Raw genomic sequence first — 24,517 nt, 5'->3', positions numbered from 1 at the left:
TACTATTATTGTCTTATCTTATTTTTTATACCAAATGATTTGATGAGCTATTATGATGTGATATTTTTTGTAATCTATTTGAAAAACACATTAAGTTGCGATTTGATGGGATATTTTTTCTGATAATTTTAATCAAAATAATAAAATAGTCTAATAATTGATTTGTTATTCTTATATATTCCTAATTAAAATACATATATTTTTCACGAATATATCTATTATTGTTATCTTTTAATTAAATAATAATTAAATATTTTGAAAATTCTCATTCGTTATATACTCTTAATATATATTCAAAAATTGTTAAGATTTTTAATCTTCTTAATCTAATATCTTTAATATTCTATTTATGTTATACTTATCATTATTACTATCTTAACATTAACATTATAAAGGTAACATTGTAATATTAGAAGCAAACACTAAATCCGAAACAAAATATATTCATAATGAGTGTTGCCTAAAATTGAAGAATAAAAATAAGTCAAACAAAATATAAAATAAATATATGTTATAATACATACAACTTTGTAAATCTTATGATTATTTTTAATAAAATAGAGGTAAAAGAATCAATTACGCAATCACAATAAAATCAAATCAAGGACATAGTTTTTCAATAATTTTAATAAAAATAAGACTATTATTATATTAATTTCAAATTGTGACTCATTATATTTTATAGTATTCAATTTATATACAATTTCTTGATTTTATAATTGATCTTATGTGTACCTGTATTAATTTATAGCTTGAAATATACTAATAATATTTCAAATCTTTGTGTATTAATTTTACTACTATTGTTTTATCTTATTTTTTTAAGGAATGATTTTTTTTTGGTTTCCCACGGGTACTCTCGCACTGGAGGCAATCCCGTCCGAGCCGGGAACATCCACAGGTACGTGGGGCTAACTCTCTCAACGGACATTTTTTCCATCCACAAGACTCGAACTCGGGTTATTATTTAAGGGGAATTAAACATGTACCACTTGAACCAACATCCGTTAGTTAAGGAATGATTTGATGAACTATTATGATGCGATAATATATTTCAACGAATATTAATTTCATTAATATTGACATATTGTTTCTTAGAAATCTTCTTTTCCTTTCTAGTAACAGTAAACCAATTTCCATACATGTGAGTGAGTTTGAGAGTAGAAGATGATAGATTTGTTAAATAAAATATGTGAAATTTATATGATGAAGAAGTAATATCTACCATAAATGAAGAAAAAATTAAAATAATATAAAAATAAAAGTTGATCACAATTTGAGTTTTATCGTACTTATGAGTTGGTTTTAAAAGTTGAAGATGATAAAATTGTTGATCACAATTTGACAAAATAATATAAAGTATATCAACCGATTGCCAACAGAAACATAAATTAAAATAATAGTTGTAAGTGAGTTTGAGAGTTGAAGATGATAAATATGTTAAGAAAGGAAGAGACACCCTAAGGAAACTGCAACCAGAACAATTGTGAGAAAAACTACACAACATTTTGTCTCTCCTTTATTATTTATTTAATGAGTCATTATGTTTATATTTTTAAACAAATAGTAAAAGATAGTTTTAATCGTGTGTGTAAAGTTGTATGGTAAGAGATGATGAACTTTTGGAGAGGAAACTTCGTATTGACATGTGTCCCTAAGAAAAAAACTTTGCATAAGGTATTGACATGTGTTCATATGAGTTTTTTTCGTTATATATTTATTATTTATTTAATGGGTCATTATGTTTATATTTTTAAACAAATAGTAAAAGATAGTTTTAATTATCTGTGTAAGGTTGTATAGTATGAGGTGATGAAATTTTGGAGGGGAAACTTTGCATAAGGTATTGACATGTGTCCCTAAGAAGCAAACTTTGCATAAGGTATTGACATGTGTCCCTCTAGGAGTTTTTTTTGTTATATAGTAAATAAAAGTTAACTAATATGACATGATCAAGGTAAATATCATAGATAATCATGTTATCATCATACTTACTTGTGATGACATTAAACTCAAATTGTAAACATTTGGATTAGAGGGATATATATATATATATATATATATATATATATATATATATATGTATGTGTGTGTGAATATTTCAAATTCAGTCTTAAGTTTTAGTGCTATTGTGAATATAAGTTTTTAGCTATTAGAGTTTTAGTTTTGTTCTCTTTTAGATTTTGCTGGGTTAGCTTGGTAAGAGAGGGCCTTAATACTATCTCTCTTATGTTTTGTATATTATTCTTATATGCGATAGATGTAACTTTTTCTTTCTTTTTTAATAAATTTTTACTTATAAAAAAACAGTATTATCATATTTGATAAAGTCAACTTATCTTTCATTTCATCTCACAATCATAACATTGTATTATACCATACCAATGCTATACCTTGGAGGAAGAAAAGATCCTTCATTTCACTTAATGTCTTAGGAATTTACAAGAAGCATTTGGGTAAATATTGTTAGGTTCTCTTTGGCATCTATGTTCCAATCATACATTTCCACCTCTAATAATTTGAAGCTTACATTTTTTGGTATTATTAAGAGTATCTTCTCATTCTTTTGGATAATGAACTAATTCATTATGGGATGTGTGGTTATCATTCTCAACAATTATCGCTCTCAAAAATTGAACATTTGATTTTTTGAATCTCACATTTCTTACTTTGATTCCATTTACAAAGTAGAATAAATTAGTAAATAGTTAAAGTTCTTAAACTTGCTAACATTATTTGACTCGTGCTATATATATGAAAATAATTTAAGAGAATGACTAAATTCACTTTGGTGTGATTGATTTTGATCTATTGTGCTTGAGTGTGATTGCTTGGGGGCTGTGCAAATTATTGCGGAGAGTCTTGTGGTTAGATACCAGAGGATTTTCAAAGCGGTGAGTCGAACACGTAAGCTAATTGCTTGTCGCTGGGTGGTACATGTTAGCTTTATTCATAGAGAGGCTAACTCGTTGGAAGACTTTATGGCAAGGAAGGATGCTCTTTCGGGTTCCAGTCTCAAGATTTGGGTGACTACTTCTGCAGGCGTGTCTAATTTAGTGATCCTTAGTTTTGAATGTCTTAACTTAGTTTTTATTTTCGATGTATAAAAAAAAATCACTTTGGTGATCCTTACATTTAAAAAGGGATTAACCTTCATTATCCAATAAATTAAACCTTAATGCACACAAAAGAAAAAAGCTTATTAAAATATAGCAAATTGCAATTTCAAAAGTAAAGACATGAGCAACTAATTGAGTTAATCATCACACATTCTAATGGACCTACCACTTTCTCAATGGTTGGGATTGAATATGGCACCATCTCCATTATTTGCAGGTTCCACCATTCTTTATATTCCTAAGAAATCTTCAACCATGAGTAACATAATAGTTGTTGTGCTAGACAAAATCATTTCAAGGCTAGCAATAAAGATAATGTAGGAAAACAACTTTGGAGAGCAATTTTTGTGTTCATATGAACCTTCCCGAGTTCTTTTGTTTGGTGTGTCTATGTGAGCAATAATGACATAAAGTATGTTTTTTATAGGATAAGGATCTATTGTCTCAGAGTATATGTGTATCAAATAATGGATCATATCGATGATATTAAAGCAAAAACAATAAAATAATGATTGTTTAATTTTTTAATTGACATAATATATTTTCATTAATTCGGAACATGTTTTAGGATACAATCTAAAACAACAGATCCTTATTCATTTTTTCAATTCATGACATAACGATTTTGAAATATATATAATTTGACAAATACTAATTGTAAAGGAATATAGGTGTGCTTGTACATAATAAACAATAATACAAGTTCTTTTTTGCTACGCTATACTTCGAGGTTCATTATATCTTCTATGTATTTCTAATTTTATGTCCACATGATATCATTGTAATGCGCAATGCTTTAAACAAAAAAGTAAAATAAACAATGTTTATGATAGTGAGGTTACTAGATAGTGCGATACAAACTTTCTGATAAACATCTTTAGTATACTCTTATTAATTTATTTATTGCTACTTTATACAAAAAATAACAATAAAAAAATTATATACAAGTAATAACTATAATTGGTACCAATGGTAATTAAAGAAACTCTCAATTTCATACTAACCCAAATTGAGGAAGATAATAATTCTTATACATTATACATGTCACAAGTTGTCAAAAACTTACATAATGAATATAGAGAAAAGGGAGAGATTGATTAAATAGAAGATGATTAGAGAAACTTCCTCCAAGCCCTACTAAACAGTAATTTAAAATGGCTCCATCATGGGGTAAAAATGCAAATATAACCATTTAGCATAGAATTAATGCTTAAAATTATGATAATGTTGTTAAACATTAGACCATTAATTTTTTATATTTTTTTATAGGGGAAAATGCATGTGTATAGGATTGAACTCTAATAGTTATAAATTAAAACAAGAAGTGCACCATACTTTTGATGGAAGATATCATTCCATAGAAATGGATTTTTCTCTCATATTGGACTCTAAGTTTTTTAAAATATTTAATTTAAAAAATAAAAAATAAAAATTTAGACTATTAAAATTTTATTTTTACTATGTGTCATAATCTTATTTATGCATTGACCTCTCTAATAATAGAGATAAGCTAGATTACATCTGATAGGGTTTCAAGACTTATCATATATATATATATACCCACGACACCTAAAAAGGTAAAGGTTTTGTTGTTGTTATTGTATATTTATATTATAATAAAATATATTTTTATTTTAGTTTTATTTTTTAATTCTATAATAATATAAGTAATATTCAATTATCCTTCCAATATATTTGGTCAGACAAATTTCAATATGATCATTATCAGTCAAAGCAAATGCTCTGATCAGATTGGATGCATGATCACCCTATATAATGCTTTGGTAAAGCTGGTATACATACAAATTAAAAGTAGCAATATTGTTTTTTTCCAAGAAATAAAAGGGTTTTAAAAAGTAGAATCTAAAATACATACACAAGGGATGTATTTAATAGGACATGAGATAAGGATTCAATAAATAACAATTAAATAAAATAAAGAAGATAACAAATTTGCAAAAATGAAATGTTATTGATGTTGACCAATGATCTCTTCTCCCCCTTTTATTTGAACACTCATTCCGGTAATATAGAGATAAATATTTTTTTTATATTTTTAATAATAATTTTTTTATTTCATTATATAAAAGGGTAAAAATATCTTTATATATTATCTTTTTGTTGTTCTTGTAATACTTACCTCTTAATTAATAGAGAGGATGTTAACTCTTTTATACATAGAGATAAAAGATCCTTCTTTATTTAATAAAGTTGGGCAGAGCAATAGAGTTTGGCTAAGGAATAAAAACATAAACATGACAAGTTGCAAATTATTTGATAAACGAATCTTTCTATATGTGTTTGGCTATCTTATTTTATTTTAATCTGTAAATAAATTATTAGATCACAATTTAGTAAATAAAAATTGAAGAGAACTTGTAATATTCGAAAATTACTTTAAAAAGATAGTTAAAGTAGTATTTAGAAATTGAAAAATACTTTCAATAATATGTTTATTAATTTTACTCTTCAATTTTTTTAGATTACATCGGTTACTCTAAATAAAAATTATATTATTTCTTTAGTGTTTCTCACTTTACCTCTCACCTTTTTTGACACTTTATATGTGTTTAATATAAGATTAATTATAAGTAAATAACTAAATCAATAATATATTGCATGTCAAATTAAAATAAATGATTAGAAAATTGATTTTTTAATTATCTTTATATTTAATTATTCCATTATTCGGAGATAATAAGTAAATATTATATGTAATTTTTAGTTATTTTTAAATTTTAACTCGTTTCAAGTATAATTTTACCAACAAAAAAAAAATTGGTATTACCAAGGATATTTCTTCATTCATGGGTAAATAATTGATCACTTTCAGGTGTGTGAATGTCCCTCTCAACAATTGTGATTCTCAGGAATCGAACTATTGATCTTTTGGTCATCTTGTGCATCTAGCGAGACCTTACATTACTATATTAATATCAAAGAGATCTAATTTAATATGATCTTGATTGATTAATAAATTATTTTTCTTTAATTTCCCAATTGAATATGGAATGTGATATGTAGAACCTAGAAAGCTAGACAACATATTTAATTTCAATCTCTCATGCTTGTGCATGCTTCTTTAAGTTACCATTAGCTTAGCATGATATGCAATTCTAATAGGAAACATGTGTGAGATGTTACGTTTGAATCTAGAAACCAATTGACTAGAATAGAAGTAGCTATTTATTTAAACCATTCCATCATAATAAGACATACAATGTGAGATATATTTCACAATATTTTCCTTCCACAAAAGTTTTTAAGATCACACAATGAATGATATTTTTTAATGTATCACAATCGGAAATAAACTGAGCTCAGACTCGAATATCTTATTAAGATTTTATATCAAAGCTATTTTATATAAAGGAATAGTTTAACATGTATTTAAACACTTTGAAATAATGAATTAGATGATGTAAGATCACTTCCTTACTAACATGACTTGATCCTTATTTTTATTTCTTAGAATCTCTTCCATCTTAATTATCTAAACTTCTCTTACTTCGACCAAACTTACTTGATAGCTTATTACTTTTTAAGATACATGCTAATATAATATCATGAATAAATGGTGATCAAGTATACGAGACTTTCTGAAGATTAAGGGGTAAAAATATACCACTTTACTGTGTTGTTATTAAATAAATAGGCTATTTTTTGAATTTGAATCTGGCAACTTTATAATTACTAAACAACTTGTGACTTGATAATTACTAAAGAATAACTTTACTCTTATACCATGATTCAGCATCCATAAAAATACTACCTTGTTAGTACCTTTCATAAAAAAGGTAGATTTTTGTATGATTTCCATTTTGCTAGATTTTGCTTTCTAGTTGTAGTAGGATTGCTATTATTTTATTCAAACTTCAAAGCATACACTAACACCATTTTTAATATTCATTTTAATCATATGCAATAAACATTCAATCTTGTTGTGTATTTGGAAAATATTTTGTTAATAACCTCCATGCATAGAAATGAATTAAGCTTGACAGAGAACATCTCTACTACATATCATATATGTATATATGTGTGAACTCATTATCTGTATTTCTTTTCACATGAATTCATTAACTGCATTTTTTTATATGCGGCATTAACTATTTATCTTATAAATTCATTTTTCTTTGTATAATAAGCTCCATATATGGATGACAACGGGTAACGGACCTATGGGTATCTATCAATAATATTACAATGGGTCATATCCATATTTTTGGACCTATGGGTAGCTAGGACTAGAGATCTTGAAATCCATTATTGATCAGGTTTGGATCTAGGTAATGAGGTACCTAAACTTGCAAGTCTCCGAACGATAATTCCTAAACTATATAAATATATATACACATATAATAACATAAGTAAACATATTTTCTGTCATAATAACTATGTGTTATGTTGTTAAATAATAATGTTATGTTTGTTAATCCATAATTGTGATGAAATGTTACATTAACAAAAGATCTTAGACATTTGACATATTTTATTATCTTATTTCAAATTATATTTTTTAGTGGAAAATTTATATTTAAGTGATAATTTAAAGTTGTGTACTTATACTTTAATAATGTTTTGTAATTATTAGTGTCATTTTTCTTTTTCTTTTGATTGTTTAAAATAAAAATATAATTATTCGAGAGACATGTAATTAATGTATAAGTTGTTTGAAAACTTTTAAATATTTTGTGAATTTTTAGGTACCCATAGGTACTAGACCTAGATAGTATGTGTACAAGTTTCGGACGAATTTGGATAGTGCACTAGTAGAACCTGAGGACACCATATGCTTTCCTATATGGTGTGCTGCTCTGTATAGTATTGATTGTGATTGGTTGAAAAATATATATTTAAGTTAAAATTTAATAATCAAATATTTTTCTAATCAATCAGATTCGGTAGTTGATGAAGTGGTACCCCATAACCTATTGTTGTCATCCCTAGCCTTCATATTTTAGTGACTTGTACCCGCAAAAAACGCTCGACCTTCCATTTCCTGGTTGACTTCTTTTGTAACATATGAGTGCATGTAATACAATTGACCTTTATATTTGTCCTTTTCCATTACTTTGCATGATTTTTATTTATCAGCATGTTGTATTATTGAAGCCAATCATTTCATCATATGACCAAAATCGATTGAGGTTAAAGCTGTTTTTAAAACCAATCATGTAAGGAAAGCAAGGAATTCTAGGTAAGACAAATAATTATGAATGAACATTAACTTTAGAAAGGAGTTAATACCTCCAAATAAATCAATTAAATTAATGTTTTGAATTCCGGTAAGATAAATTATGAATGGAACATTCTAGTTTACTTTAGAAAGAACTTAAAACCTCGAAATCACCCAATTAAATTAGAGTTTTGAAATTTTGATCCATATAGTGTTTTTATGGAGTGATCCTAATAGTTTTAGTTTATATAAGCTTATTTTTATTAACTTTAATATTTTTAACATTGTTAATCCAATTGTAATTACACAATTAATGAAGATAAAAACATAGAAAATACTGTTTATTGGACAAATAACAAGTCACTCATAGGAAATAAGTATTTACTAGATTTAGAATGAAGGAACCTCTTATTTAATGTTTTACAAAGTGGTGGAATATAGAAAGAATTAGGATTAATGTTTTAAAGTGTAATTATAATTACATCGAAAAAATGTCGAAATTTCTAGGAAAACACATCTATATTTCAGACAGAATACTCCTGAAATCATAATATTGTGATAATGAAAATTGTAGAGATTCATTGAATTAATTTTCCTTTACCCATTGGCTTCCAACCACCACCACATAGAAATCTCATTTTTGATGTGTTGTTTATTGATTGATATTATAACTAGAAATGATGTGTTAGGTTAGAGTGTTGTGCACATATAAAATTTACTTAAATTTGATAAACACATGTTTTGATTCTTTAACTACATCTAATAATGATACCTATTCTTCAACACCACGCAATCTTATTCAACCACAAATGGCTCTAATTAAAGGTGATGGATAAAAAGTTACATAAAATAATATAGTCAACTAAATGGGTTGCTATATACTCAACTAAGCTTTCATGGAGACTTTCCATATATCAGCACTATATTATTTTTAGTGTTTAATATGTACTATTTTTTAACCTCTATTATTCATATTGATGTATATTATTTCATTAATTAAGGAAATAATAATTATTAATACATAATTGATTAATAATATATGAGCGAAGATCTAATTATTTGAAGAGTAAGTTTTTTAAACTTACTCCTCATTATAGTCATCAATTTTATGGATATGTCATCATACTATATTGTTAATATAAAATAACTTGTATAATCTATTTTCTCTATTTCTTTATATACATAATTCACACTATACAATTTACAAACAATGTTTTGTATAGAAATTAATACATATGAGCATTGCTAGCGTCAAGTTTTACATGTTCATTTATCCACGATTAACTAGTATTACCTTTATTTAAAAATAAATATTAATTTAAATAAGATTTAATATATATATACTGATAGTATAAGTGTTTTTTATAATGTCAACAAATCATTCACCATTGATTTATTAATCATCATTGACTTTCAAACAAAAGTAATATAAATCAATGGTAAACGATAGCTGTCAACATAAAAAACTTAACACCGTCGGTGCACGAATTTTAAACTCATTACTATGAATGAAATATCATACATGTTTATTTCAATTGATTTCTAAATAAAAGTAACAAAAATAAATGGTAGAATATATACTAACTATGTAAATATCTTTATACTGCTAGTACATAAATATTACATTTTATAAATAAAAAAACAAATATGCTTCTGACTTCTGACTACTGATTACTCGTTTTACCACAATATTTTCACATTATCTTGTAAGTTAATAACGACAATACCTAAATAACTGTGTCTGAATGATCCAATTTTTATTTCTTTTAAATTTAGTGTCCTTCCCTACAAAAATAAAGAAAACTTTTAGCATTCTTTATTTTATTGAAGAATCTACATAATTCAGTGGGTCCAGATTATTGGTGATGCTGACTTTTGGAAATTAAAGTATAATAATTTTAAGTTGTGCTCTGATTTTTTTGGATCAACTTTTATAGATGTATATAGAGATTAAAGATGTTAAACAAGTACAGAAAAAATAAAGATAATATAATTTGTTATAAGAGAAATTGTTAAATGCTACTTGTACATATAATATTACTTGTGCATGAAAGTCGATATATTGAACAATATAAAATTATTCACCCATAAGTTTTTAGGTGAGTTGTATTTTTAATACCAACTTTGCTTCGTTTTTTAAAAAGCTATTAAAAATAATCATACCATACATTCACATTCTTTACAAGGAAGCACTCGATAAGGATACACCAAACTAACATATATGTGATGTTTGGATCTTCCAGGCTAATGATAATAAAACAAAAACAATAATAACAATAATGAATATTAAAAAAAATTAATTGATTTTCATTAGTACAAGACATCGTATAAAATAAAATATGAGACACCAGATATCTGATTTCTGCGAACAAGTGTTCTTTGGTGTTGGAATTGACCAATAACAACACTAATCCTAAGTTTATAAATAATGCTTTTGGTACATCTGGCTTATTGGCATATACAAACCATTGAATCTCAAACTCACTCATATGTCTCTTGAAGCCATGTTACACTATTCATGTTCCCTTGTTTAATCTACCATCACATTTTCCCATCACTTTCTCAGTTTTCTAGTTATTGAATCTTGTTGATACATCTACTAAAACAAATAGAAAACAAGAAAATCATGTAAACTATACTTTGTTGCTTTTTGCTACAAGTTTTAGTCCCAATGGCAGCAAAGTAAATTTCTGCAGAATTTGGTATTCATATTCCCTTGAACATTTTTTTGGGTTGGAAAAGCTATGGAAGAAACATTTGTTCCTTTAGAAGGAATCAAGAATGATCTAAGAGGAAGATTAATGTGTTACAAGCAAGATTGGACTAGTGGAATCAAAGCAGGGATAAGGTATATGCTTATGTTCTTTATTGCTTTAATGTAGAATGTACTGAAAAGATTATAATGTTTTTGATTTATTGGTATCTGACATATTCACAATATGTTCTTCTCTTTTATAGGATTTTGGCCCCCACCACATACATATTCTTTGCTTCTGCAATACCTGTCATTTCATTTGGTGAACAACTAGAACGCGATACGGGTACGAAAATGTTTTAACTTTAGCATAATTATCTTTTTACCGAGACTACAAAATGTTTTGAATTACGGTTGCGGTTATTGCGAGCTAATATGGGTCAATGTGGTATGCAATCACAGCCGAATATGTGGTTGTATCAGTCATCGCTATCGAGATGTTGCAGCCTGCAATTTAAAACCTATTAGTCATCTCTCAGTTTATAATAGTAAATCCTTTAATACTTTATCTATTGCCATATATCTTGATAATAGTAGTACTAGTATAGCACTGTACTATTAAGGCTTGATAACAAGTACCAATTGTTTTCAGAGGGTGTTCTAACTGCTGTTCAAACCTTGGCATCGACTTCGATATGTGGCATTACACACTCGATCATCGGTGGTCAACCCTTACTGATTTTAGGAGTGGCAGAACCTACTGTGATCATGTATACATTCATGTTCAATTTCGCTAAAGAGAGACCCGAGCTGGGTCGAAATATGTTTCTCGCTTGGACCGGATGGTGAGTAATTTTTTCCTTGCTATTTTCATATGGAGGCCCTATCCAATTATGTTCTAGCAATGTCTGCAATGATTTGTGGCTTAAAATTGTCCTGTTTTCTTCTTATACCTTTGATTTTGTAGGGTATGTGTCTGGACTTCAATACTGCTATTCTTATTAGCAATCTTAGGAGCTTGCTCCATAATCAACAGGTTTACGCGTATTGCGGGAGAGTTGTTCGGTATGCTTATTGCAATGCTCTTCATGCAGCAAGCTATCAAGGTAAGAAAATTTACCGAAGTTGGCTATGTTATTTGTTCTTTCAATTCTATCACCAATGCTGTTAATCTGTTATAGATATTTTTATGTTCACATGAACTATTTGTACCTGAATTCTGATAAATTTTAGCCCAATTTATATTTAACATACTACTGCTGTCATTGTCTAGGGACTAGTGGACGAGTTTCGCATACCGAAGCGGGAAGATCCAACGTCAACTGAGTTTCTACCTTCATGGAGGTTTTCTAATGGGATGTTCGCTTTAGTCCTTTCGTTTGGCCTTCTCCTCACTGCATTAAAAAGTAGGAAAGCTAGATCGTGGCGTTACGGTAGTGGTAAGTTTTTAGCTTTTGATCAAAATCTAAGTACATAGAACTGCTCAAGAATTTAGTCCCTTTTAATCATTTGATTAAACGATAAAAATTATGTGTTCTGTAACAGGTTGGCTTCGCAGCCTAATAGCCGACTATGGTGTTCCCCTTATGGTCCTAGTTTGGACAGGTGTGTCCTACATGCCATCTGGAAATGTTCCACATGGTATCCCAAGACGACTCTTTAGCCCAAATCCGTGGTCGCCCGGTGCATACGAAAATTGGACTGTTATTAAGGCATGTAAATTACTAACTCTCTAAGGGTGTCTTTGTGTCAAGTCATGAAATATTTCTGGAACAAGATGGTTTGTTAATAGACATTATTGTACTGATTTGTTACGGCAGGATATGGCGAATGTTCCCGTTGTCTACATAATTGGAGCATTTATCCCCGCAACCATGATCGCAGTGCTGTATTATTTCGATCACAGTGTCGCATCCCAACTTTCTCAGCAGAAAGAGTTTAATTTGAGAAAGCCATCTTCTTACCATTATGATTTGCTCCTTTTGGGGTTCTTGGTATGCAAGCAATTCATTTTCCTTCACAATTTCAACTTTTAGTACCATTGAATTTCGTTAACTTGTCGTTAACTTGTCGTACTTGAAATGATTTTCTAATTATGAATTGCATATTTCTTAATGGAAGACCTTAATGTGTGGCCTTATTGGAATCCCTCCTTCAAATGGAGTCATACCGCAATCACCTATGCATACGAAGAGTCTTGCAACTCTTAAACATCAGGTAAATCAAGGTATAGATGTATCACTTGATTATATTTGCTAGTACTATGAGCATGTCTTACTAAAAATGAGTTATTCTGGTACAGTTGCTTCGTAATCGACTAATGTCGACCGCACGAAAAAGTATCGCAAAAAATGCTAGTTTAGGACAGTTATATGGCAATATGCAAGAAGCCTACCATCAAATGCAGACACCTCTTATTTACCAGGACCCCTCTGCTCAAGTAAGTCCGCGAAATCTTCTCTATTTTTCGTCTTTTCATTACATTTTCTTATTTCGAGATTCAAGCATGTAATATGTAAAACTGTATATGCTTACTGTGATATTATTATTTATATGTACCATCAATATATGACATATTTCTATTATGTCAAATGTTATGATCAGGCACAGGGACTAAAAGAATTAAAAGAATCAACCATTCAAGCAGCTACCAGTTTAGGCAACATGGACGCCCCGGTAGACGAAACGATGTTTGATGTTGAGAAAGAAATAGACGATCTGCTACCTATCGAGGTAAAGGAACAGCGCGTGAGTAACTTGCTTCAATCAATAATGGTGGGAGGATGTGTTGCAGCCATGCCGTTCCTCAAGAAAATTCCGACCTCGGTCCTTTGGGGCTACTTTGCCTTTATGGCTATTGAAAGTTTGCCCGGAAACCAGTTTTGGGAAAGGATACTATTACTCTTCACAGCACCAAGCCGAAGATATAAGTAAATAAACACTCTTTCTTTTAGTCATATAATGCTTAATCTTCTATTTCAGGCTTATAGTGATAAACAAATTTCCTATTCTTATAGGGTGCTTGAGGATTATCATGCAACTTTTGTTGAAACTGTTCCTTTCAAAACAATAGCAACATTCACCATTTTTCAGACACTTTATCTTCTTGTATGTTTTGGACTAACTTGGGTTCCTATTGCTGGAGTCATGTTTCCTATGATGATCATGCTCTTAGTACCGGTTCGACAATACTTTCTCCCGAAATTTTTCAAAGGGTTACACCTTCAAGACTTAGATGCAGCAGCATATGAAGAACAAACTGCTTTACCATTCAACCTTGCAACAGTAAGATATCTCTTATCCAATATGCTTGGCTTAAATTCTTGTTGATCCACCTTTGAACCATTGCTACGAAAAATCGGTTACACATTAACAACTTTACTTATTGGAATTCAAAGTACATAAAAAACATTACTATACTTCATACTAAATTTGTGTCTAATGTCTTAACAGCAATCAGAGTTTGGAGGTGGTGCTTCTCAGGTTGATGAAAGTGAGATCCTAGATGGTGTTATCACTAGAAGCCGTGGCGAGTTTCGGCGAACTACCAGTTCAAAGGTCACAAGCACAACTCCAACACCAGGAAATGATCATAAGAGCCATCAGAGCCCGCGTGTCTCGTTCAATTCTCGCGCGAGTGAGCTAACAACTGAACGAAGTCCTCGGTCGGGCACGAGAAGTCCCTATAGTCCAAATGGTAGAGAAATGAGATTATCACACCTTGGAAGAAGTCCTCTTAACCCTGATTCAAACTGCAGTACTACAAAAAAGTAGTCACATCCCTTATAAGGATTTAGAAAGCTTATGGTATTGCTTCATTTCAAATTTTCTATGTTATTTGGTCTTTAATTTTGTTGGGCATGGTTGTAACTTGTAAAGTCTTTTCCATATCCTATGTACAAGAGATATGTAAGTAGAGTGTGACACTTTCCTATGTATAATGTCAACTGTATTAATGAATATTACTATTATATGTGTGCATGTATAGACTTTCCGAGTTAACCACCGGTTCGGGGAGTTCCATTGTTACATGTATGGGAAGAGTGAAGAGTCACAAGTGAGACACCACGCCTTGAACCAAAACCTTAAGGCATTAATTTCTTGGGTCTTTCCTTCTTATAAACTCTTGCACTCCTCCCCGCATATCCAATGTGCCACTTCACACTTGAATAAACCCAACTGTTACCCATACTCATATTTCTAGTAAATTATGTGTGTATATACATATGCTTATATGTTGTACATTCATATGTTATTCTAATGAAATTAATATTAATCCCTAATACCATGGCATGCAATGAAACTCACTTTTCCTTGATGAGCATGTCTAGCCTAAATATTGATCGTGTTAGCTTTTGAACCCGACTTCGATCCTAAACTTGATTATAATGCATATCATTTTTAAATAAAATCTTTTGAATAATACTTATTATTATAGAATCAATGATATGTGAAATGATATACACATTATAATAATAAATCATTTGTACAAGAGTGTCCTATATAACTAACAAAAACAATTGAAAATACACAATTAAAATGTAAAATTATATTAATAGATAAATTGTTACCGCTAAAGAATGTGATTACCTTTTATATAATTGAATAGGCCGGCAGAAATATAAGTAATGAGTAACTATGAGTCGGGTCGACCTGGTCATGTAAGTCTCTTATGCGGTCATCAATATTGATTTGGTATAATTTTTAATATGAACTCGGTCCTAAATCTTATAAATTCTAATCATATTTGGGTTCGATTAAGATCTAGTCAAACCATTTTTTGTGAGAGTGTTATGAGATTAAGAAGATTGATCCCCTTATTGTAGGTCAAAATGGCTATGATTGCAACATGAAAACAAGACCACACTTGACCACCAATTACTTGAAAAGTTGTAGCTTTTAAAAGTGAGTGGAACATCATTTATATATTTTGGACCAAAAAGAAAGAAAAAGTGAGGGTAATAGAATTTATTTGCCACCACATACCCAAATTAAAAGAAAAGTTGGGTCCCACATTCTCAATTAACATGAAATAAGCATGGGTGAGTAGTGGTTGGTTATCCTTAGTGAGGTTCATTCATTAATATTGTTTAAAGCCCTTACATCTCTATCAAATGATTATAAGTCTTTATAGAAAAATATAAATGTAAAAGGTCCAAAATAATTGCTTAATAATTCATCTTTCATACAAGTAACCAAACAATTACTCAATAATTCATCTTTCATTTAATTTAACATCTTTGTTTGGTACATAAATAATTTTACATATGATTTTTACTAATAATCATTATAGAAAAAATTCTTTCAACTATTACAATTATTGCTCTTAGTTTGAAAGTTAACTCTAAATGCAAAAACACCTATAAATATTAATAGTCTATTTTTGTTATACAGTTTTATGGGGCAACATGCCCTACTATGATTAATGTAGTTTTGTTCTTAGCAACAACACTTATGGGCACGTTCTAAACTTACTTAATTATATATATATAAACTATGATAAACATATTAATATTAAAATGTATAACTCCATGTTTCTTATAAAGATAAGTTAGTGAAAGTGTATTTTTCTTATCAACTTGATTGTAGAAGTAATTTCATTTCTAGATGAATATGTTCTTTATAATGTTGATTTCTCCAATAAAAATAAACTATCTTAACATATTAATAACAAAATGTAGAACTTCATTTTTCTTATAAAGATAAGTAAGAAAAAGTGTGTTGTTCCAGTGAACTTGATTGAAGAAGTAATTTCGATTTTAGATAAATATGCTCTTTGTATAATGTTTATTTCTTCATATAACATAGACTTTGCAAATAATCATGTCATTTCACATAACACTTATTGATTTTATTTAATTATTCAATTATAAATAATATAAGATGTCTAATATGATTTAATTATCCCCATAATTATTAATCATTTAACATAATGGTAATCATTAAACTAACTTTATCTTTATCTTTTTAAAAACTATTTTTAATATCATAAATATTATTTGTTTCCATTAAACACATCCATTCACGTCTTGATCATAGAACAAAATTAGATAATTTATAAGAATTGACACATAAGTTATTGATTTCCATTAAATATATTCATTCATGTCTTAATCTTAGGACATAATTAGATAATTCAAGAATTGACACATAAGTTGACCATGCACCACTACACACAATAATGTAAAGTTTTGAGGAATATTATTTGAAATAAACTCTATCAAATTTCATATCCAATTGCATCTTCAACTTTTTACTAATTACGTGTATGAATAAATCAGCATTGAACCATTCACACTAGTAGCAAAACGCAACATAGAAGTTACGTAAAAACGACTCTAATATATTATAATGATTGTTTAAATACATTTACCAAGACACGTATCACTTTTTGTATAGTTATATTCCAATTTTGTCACCACAAATCAAATAAATTTAAATTTAAAAATATATGCATTGTCAGTATGATAGTTTTTTTATATTGTTATTTATTATTTACCATATATTTTTAATTATTATTAACTTTTAAATAAAAATAATACAAATGGACGATAGATAATATATTGACTTTGTATAGAAACATCACTAGCACAAAGCAAGTTGAGACATGCTCACTTGTTGAGAAGTGAAACTTATATCTATTCAACACTCATGATAATCAAATTCTCATTACACAAGCCTACCACCTATATATATATATATTATTATTTAGGTAAATCTTATAAGGCTATCAGCCCATATTTATTGGGTGAACAGAACATGAAAAATGTGTTCATATACCCTAGAATGTCTGTCCAATATGCTCTATTCGTTCGTGGACATTTCAAGCGGACAAAACGGGAGACACTAAGTCATGATTAGATAAATTATTGAACATCAAATATGCAAATATGTATGTATTTGTCAAATGTGAGAAGTGTGTTCCATTTATTATGCATTTGTATATCAAATGTTAGAAAATACTATCATTTTCTTATTATGCATTTGTATTTGGTATATTATATATATATGCATTATTATTTAGAAAATACTATCATTTGTATTTGTATTTTGCTGCATGACTTAAAAATGCAATATGTTCCTCATCTCCCACACTTTTTGAGAAGTGAAGGTCATGAGTATAAATTCACTTTTAGTTTAGTCACTCTCACTAACTATGACACTATTATTATTCTTTTGAAAACTAAAAGTAATAAATATTAATGGTGAATAATATCTTGACTATGTAAAAAAATTGACAAGTAACTTGCATAAATGATATATATCTAACATTTTAATGTACATAAAATGATTCTTTTATTACATGGTTTTGCTCATCAATACCGGGTACTAGTCAGTAAAAAATATAAATTCATATGACAAATTTAATTATGTCACTTCTTAATATATTAGATATATCACCTTCTTTTCAGTAAGAAAATAATTTTCTTAATTCCTTAACTACTTCTATAAGAAACTAGTTAGCTAGCATTTGCCTTTAATTATTTTATGGATTCAAAATGCTCTTCTTAGGCGTAGAAAATAATGTACATACCTTTAAAACAAAAATTGCCTCATTAGCATTGTGTTTTTATTTATTGGAAATATGGGTGAAATATAGATTAAAATAGAAAAATATTTAAATTTATAAAGGAGTTATTTGAATTATATGAACTCAAGTATAATAATTGTCACATTAACACTATAATGCCATTATGGAACTATATCTTAACAAGATATGATTATATATTAACAAGATAAAATTGACACCATATATATAAAAAAAATTATATATTACTTTTATGGTGGATTGTATGTATACATTATTTTCTCTTTTTTCATACCATAGATAAAAAAACTAATATGATTATGTTTATATACTTGGATCATATATGCTATAGAATAGATAAAATAACAATAACTAGTAGTATTTAAATTAATTTTACAAAATTAACAAGTTCAATAAGATATGATAACTATTAACTAAAAATATTGGCAATGAAAAGGAAAAGAATTAAATAATATTGTAATTATCATTGAATAATAATAATAATAATAACAATAATTAAGAACATGGAGGGTGAGAGAAAACAACAGAAACTAAACAACCTATTTTTAATATTAATTAACCACCTGAAAGAACTACATACATTTCTACAGGTACAAGGAAGCATACATATATATATATACATATACATATACATATACATATATATACATATACATATACATATATATACACATATATATACATATATAGATACATATATATATATATAACTAAAGAAGGTTGCTTTATGATCCAAATAAGGGGCATTGCTTTCTTGCATGAGAAGGAACAAGCTTCACCAGCATTTCAGCAGGAACTCCCTTAAGCTCTGCATAAGATCACCAAAATCATCATTATTATCCAACAAATTCAATATTGTGAGATAAAATAACAATGTTTGTCTGGGAATTAGTTATTTACCACTGGCTTTGAAGTTAAATAGTGGAGGAAGGAAACGCCCGTTTGGCAACCGGGTATTTGGATCGCGCAGCTCGTCGAAGAATGGATGAATCAAAGCCTCCAACTACATTGGCAATGCACAAATGATTTTAGTTTAGGAAAATATTCAATCTGAAGGGGTTGGCATGTTACATTTTTATAGGTTATATATGCATGGCAGGTTAAGTTATACCAAGGAAATTCCAAGCTTAAGTACACATAACATGATATTAAGGCCGAATACCGAAAAATTGTCGTAAAATAGAATTATATACTCACAGCGGTACTTCGAAGATTCGGAGAGTATTGCAATAATCTTGAAACAAGGTCCACAGCTTCGGGTGGCATCCTCTTGTAAAAGATCTGTTGATGAAGGATCATATATGGATATAGGTTAAAATTCAATGATCAGTGTTGAAGGATAAACAAAATAGCATTACAATGCAATACCTTGTGCCATGGATGAGCTTTAATTTGAGGAAACTTGAACTCGGTGTAATTAGGATTCATACACTTGATTTCTTCCCTTGTTGGGGTACCTAAAACCTGCAAGTGTATTCAACGGATCATGAGTAACGAAAGACAAAATGTGATGAAACAAAGTGGAAGAATGAAGAAAAGTTAGTTGATTATAAATATATTAAGGCTAAGTTAGTTACATACTAAACATAATCACTATACATTCACTGAGTGATTGTTCAAAGAACCATTATGACGCAAAAACGGAGGACGGCATTTATCAGAATGATTGGATGTTTAAAATATTAACATATCTTACCTTGATAATTTCCACAAGCTGGTCTACTCCACTCTCACCAGGAAAGAGGGGCTGAAAGCAATAGAAACCCGTTATTATATTCTGTACATATACAAATTCTAAATATACGAGAACCATAAATACGTAAAGAAGCTAGATACCTGGCCAAGCAACAATTCGCCAAGGACACAACCAGCTGACCAGATGTCAATGGCTGTGGTGTACTCAGTAGCACCAAATATAAGCTCGGGAGCTCTATAGTACCGAGAACAGATGTAAGATATATTTGGTTCTCCTTTCACCTGTGAAATATACACAGCATTCGGTCAGGAACAAACATTAGATAGCCATTGAGAATAGACAATAGGGTTGCAGGTTAAGAATAAACGAACCAAGACTTTAGCACTTCCAAAGTCGCATATCTTCAGCTGGTGGGTGTGAGGATTCACCTGTTATGAGACAACAACATCGTAAATTACTCCATTGTATAAGGAAATTTTGTTGATCTTATAAATGAAGGGAAAAAACTAATACTTCACACTAGAACTGCTGCACAGATTTCAGTTGACGATGAAGGCGTCATTTTATAAATCCTTTTAAGTTTAAATATTCAAAAACTTTTCTGTAGATTTTGCACATTGATAGATTTTTGAAATATGTAATCCTTCCATTTCTAAATGGGTGACTCTTTTGAGAATTTGGTCTTGTTCCATTTTGATTGACAATTTGAAACATCAATGAGCATCTACTTATTACATTTTTATTTAATTATAAATTATAACACAAAAGTTGACAATATTTGCAACACTTATGAAACGACTGCAATATCATGAATAGTATATCGATAATCGGTATTCACTTCTAACAGTGTACAGAAATAAAAGAAACAAATTTCTATGTGAATATACCAGTAAATTTTGAGGTTTTATGTCCCTGTGACATACTCCGATAGTGTTGTGAAGATAAGCAAGTGCTCTGCATATCTACAAATTACGAAAGATAAGAGATTATGAGAACCAACAAAGTGGCATATACAATGACTTTCATAATTTCTAGTTAAAGCTTCAAGTTACAAAAGAAGAGAGAACCAACAAATGAAATTTGAAATAGTACACGGAAATATTGATACCTGGTAAGAATAAAGTTTCACATAAATCAATGGCATCCTTTGATTCATTTTGTTGTAGTGTCTGATAACCCGATTGACAGTCTCGGGAACATACTCAAGTACCAAATTAAGATAAAGCTCATCTTTTTCGGTTGTTGAAAAGAAACAATGCTTCAACGACACAACATTGGGGTGGTCAAGAAGGCGCATGGTTTGCAATTCCCGGTTCTTGTACCTCTTATCTTGAAGAACCTTCTTTATAGCCACAGTTTCACCTGTCTCCAAGCACTTCGCCTGCACAATAAAACAAGAACAACAAATACCAATCAGTATTGCAGCAAAGCTTCAAACATACCCAATTAAAATCTAGCAACTAAGGAATATAGAAAGAACTATAACCTGAAAAACTACACCGAACGATCCATGTCCAACAACGCGCTCAGCCATGTAACTTATTGTCTACAATCATGAAAATAATCATTCAAGTCAAAAGTCTTCATAGCTATCCAATAACCGAAGATAATAAATTGGACACAAACCTGCTTCGGCTGTCCATTTTTACCACCAATGGTAGTAACAATTATATGTCCTGTTTCAGTTCCATTTCCATCTACCACAATAGCTTCCACTTCCTGCATTTTATTCACCGACTTTCGACATAAATAGACTGCATATTTAATCATATGCTTCTTCAAAAGCAACAAAAAAAGTTATTTTTACCTTGTCATCCCTGATTTTCATGTCGTTCATCTCATCGGGTAAATTCTCAACACCAACTGAACTTGCATTCATATCTGTTAATCCAGAAGCAGGTGCTACACCCGCCGATGCCATCACCTATGAAAAATGAATAAGATCCTTCTTCCCTTCTTCCTTATATGTTCTTAATTTTATGGTTTTGCAACCTCAAATAACAAGGTCTTATAAACCTTGAGATTCAACAACAAATTTGACACCTTAAGCCTACAAAACAGATAAAAAACAAATCAAACACCAGAAATTTCAAAACCCCAGTAAGAAAAATACACATGACTAAACTGAACAGTACTCAAAATCTACTTTCAGAAAAAAATTGAAGATAAAAAACAAACTTTTTATATAATTTTCAACACCCATTAGAAGGTAGAACCTAACTATTAATTTAAAACAATAGTTAGATTAAATTAGGACCATGAAAATGATTGGATCCAGAGATCAAAACCCCAACGTAAGAAAAGAGTAAATGGGTAAGTCATAACAATGATTGATTCTAACTAACACGTTATCATCAAATATATGAAAGGAAAAGGTAAATAGAAACACGAAACTACATAAGAAAAAGAGAAGTTAAGAAGAAAAATAGAAACTCACCCAAAAAATGTATTGTTTAGAAGGATCTACTGGAGTGAAAGGAAGAAAAGTGGGTTTTTGATTAAATTGAGAAAATGGAATGTTAGCTGAAGATGAAGAAGAAGAAGAAAAGATGGAAAGAGAGAAATGAGAAAAACAATAATTGAAACAAGTGTTGTTGTGTTGTGTGAGTCAACACAAGAGCCCAAACATCTATGTATTCTTTATTTTGTTGCTTTTCAATCAATAATTCAATCTCTTTCTCTCTTGTATTCATTTCGTTTTTGGGAAAGAGTTCATCTATTTTCCCACAAAATTGGTATTGTGTCATTTATTATGATTGATTAAAAAAATATATTTAAATTAAATTATGAGGTGGTCTAACACTTAAGGTGAATGAGTTTAACGAATGAAGTGAATGAGATTGTATTTTCGAGTTTCGCTTATAGCAAATTTAAAAAATAAAAAATGAGTTATAAAGTGATTTGATAGTTAGAGAGAAGGAGTGGAGTGTAGAAGGTTAAGGATTCAAATTTCACTCATGACAAATACTAACATTTGTCAATAAAAACTTTTTCTGACCAATCACAATACCGACATACTTTATGAAACAGAAGATATAACGTATTCATTTTTACTTATAATAATAGGCTTATAGGTTGTCTTTTAATGAAAGATCAAATATAATATTTGATGAAAGAATAGATAGAATAAATATCACATTTTTAATGAAGTGAGTAGATAACTTGTATTTGAAATGCATTATTCTTTTTTGTAATCACCTTATCATATGTATTATTAAGACTTAAAAATGATCATTTTACTCTATAGAGAATGTAAGTTGATGTAGTATGAGAGATTAGAAGATAATAGAGGAAAAATGATATATGTGATATAATATAAAGAAATAGATAAAAAGAGTAATAAAGTATGAGTAAGAGATTAGATTTCAATTATAGATTAAGGATATTCTTAATAAAAAAGGATTATCCTATTTTCTAACTAGTTTTTCATACTTATTAAAATTAAGTATAATTTATGAAAGAAACTTCAAAATTGTGATTGTTTTGACCAAGTCGTACATGGATAATTAAAATTTTCAACTGTTTATATTATTTTCAAAGTCAATAAAAATATTACTAAAATTTACTGCTAAATGGATCTCATTCCATAGTTGTATGAATATGACTTACATGTACCTCTTTTTATTGGATAAAAATTGATGAGTCATGGAATAATAATTAAATTGGTGTTGTTGATAAATTCGATTTAGTCAAACATGATTTCATCACTTTATGCGTTTTAGAGTTTTGGCAAAACAAATGATTTTTTTTCTATTTATAATTTGAGATTCTATGTGTAATAATCCTAGAAAAGTTTAATGACACATGGTTAAAAACATTTTCACTATTCTCACCCAAAAAAAAATCACTATCCAATATTTGAGAGTTAGATGAAATATTTTAATAAAATGTTTAATTTGGGGGAGAAAGTGACATATGAAATATTATTATGCAAGATTTTTTAAGCTTATTTTATTAGGATGAAACAATATTATTTTTTTTCTTAACTTTATTTATCTCTTTCATTCATTGACTCAATGATTCTTCATATTGATTATTTTAGACAAGATGAAATAATGTGGGCACCATGTTATTTTGTGGTTAGTTATTATTCATTATATTTTGTGTATAATTTGTTTCAATAGTTGTTTATAAACATAGTTGCATGGAGGAAGTTGTGAATGTCTCATTAATTCTCCTTTTTAGGGGACAAAACAATTTATTTAATGAGTTATTGGTATTACCAAATTGGTTGGATAAGCATGCCACTACTTTCAGCACTCAATTTATTATCTCTTTA

General features: G+C 29.0%; 2 protein-coding genes across 4 annotated transcripts; one reads left to right on the top strand and one right to left on the bottom strand.

Moving 5' to 3' along the window:
* Positions 10,745–14,975, top strand: LOC109345875 (boron transporter 1-like). Its single transcript, XM_019585127.1, has 12 exons — positions 10,745–11,146; positions 11,257–11,339; positions 11,646–11,838; positions 11,961–12,099; positions 12,267–12,432; positions 12,539–12,705; positions 12,814–12,987; positions 13,115–13,210; positions 13,296–13,433; positions 13,598–13,923; positions 14,011–14,278; positions 14,447–14,975. Exons 1-12 carry the CDS (start codon positions 11,043–11,045, stop codon positions 14,765–14,767), a joined length of 2,175 nt encoding a protein of 724 aa, XP_019440672.1. The 5' UTR covers positions 10,745–11,042; the 3' UTR covers positions 14,768–14,975.
* On the bottom strand, positions 18,987–22,858 carry LOC109345876 (glycogen synthase kinase-3 homolog MsK-3). 3 transcript variants are annotated; one of them, XM_019585129.1, is made up of 14 exons: positions 22,676–22,858; positions 22,046–22,288; positions 21,865–21,957; positions 21,725–21,784; positions 21,347–21,619; positions 21,126–21,200; positions 20,610–20,666; positions 20,379–20,519; positions 20,239–20,289; positions 19,911–20,006; positions 19,740–19,823; positions 19,443–19,545; positions 19,225–19,350; positions 18,987–19,126 (listed from the first exon to the last, which is right to left on the bottom strand). In XM_019585129.1, exons 2-13 carry the CDS (start codon positions 22,157–22,159, stop codon positions 19,268–19,270), a joined length of 1,230 nt encoding a protein of 409 aa, XP_019440674.1. In that variant the 5' UTR covers positions 22,160–22,288; positions 22,676–22,858; the 3' UTR covers positions 18,987–19,126; positions 19,225–19,267. The 3 variants fall into 3 exon arrangements, with proteins under 3 accessions (XP_019440674.1, XP_019440675.1, XP_019440673.1); XM_019585130.1 differs by having other exon boundaries at positions 19,237–19,350; XM_019585128.1 differs by having other exon boundaries at positions 19,071–19,350.

This window comes from Lupinus angustifolius, chromosome LG04 (assembly GCF_001865875.1).
Source record: "Lupinus angustifolius cultivar Tanjil chromosome LG04, LupAngTanjil_v1.0, whole genome shotgun sequence".
NCBI classification, from domain to species: Eukaryota; Viridiplantae; Streptophyta; class Magnoliopsida; order Fabales; family Fabaceae; genus Lupinus; species Lupinus angustifolius.
The sequence above is the reverse complement of the archived record's forward strand: the minus strand, read 5'-3'. Positions and strand labels throughout refer to the sequence as shown.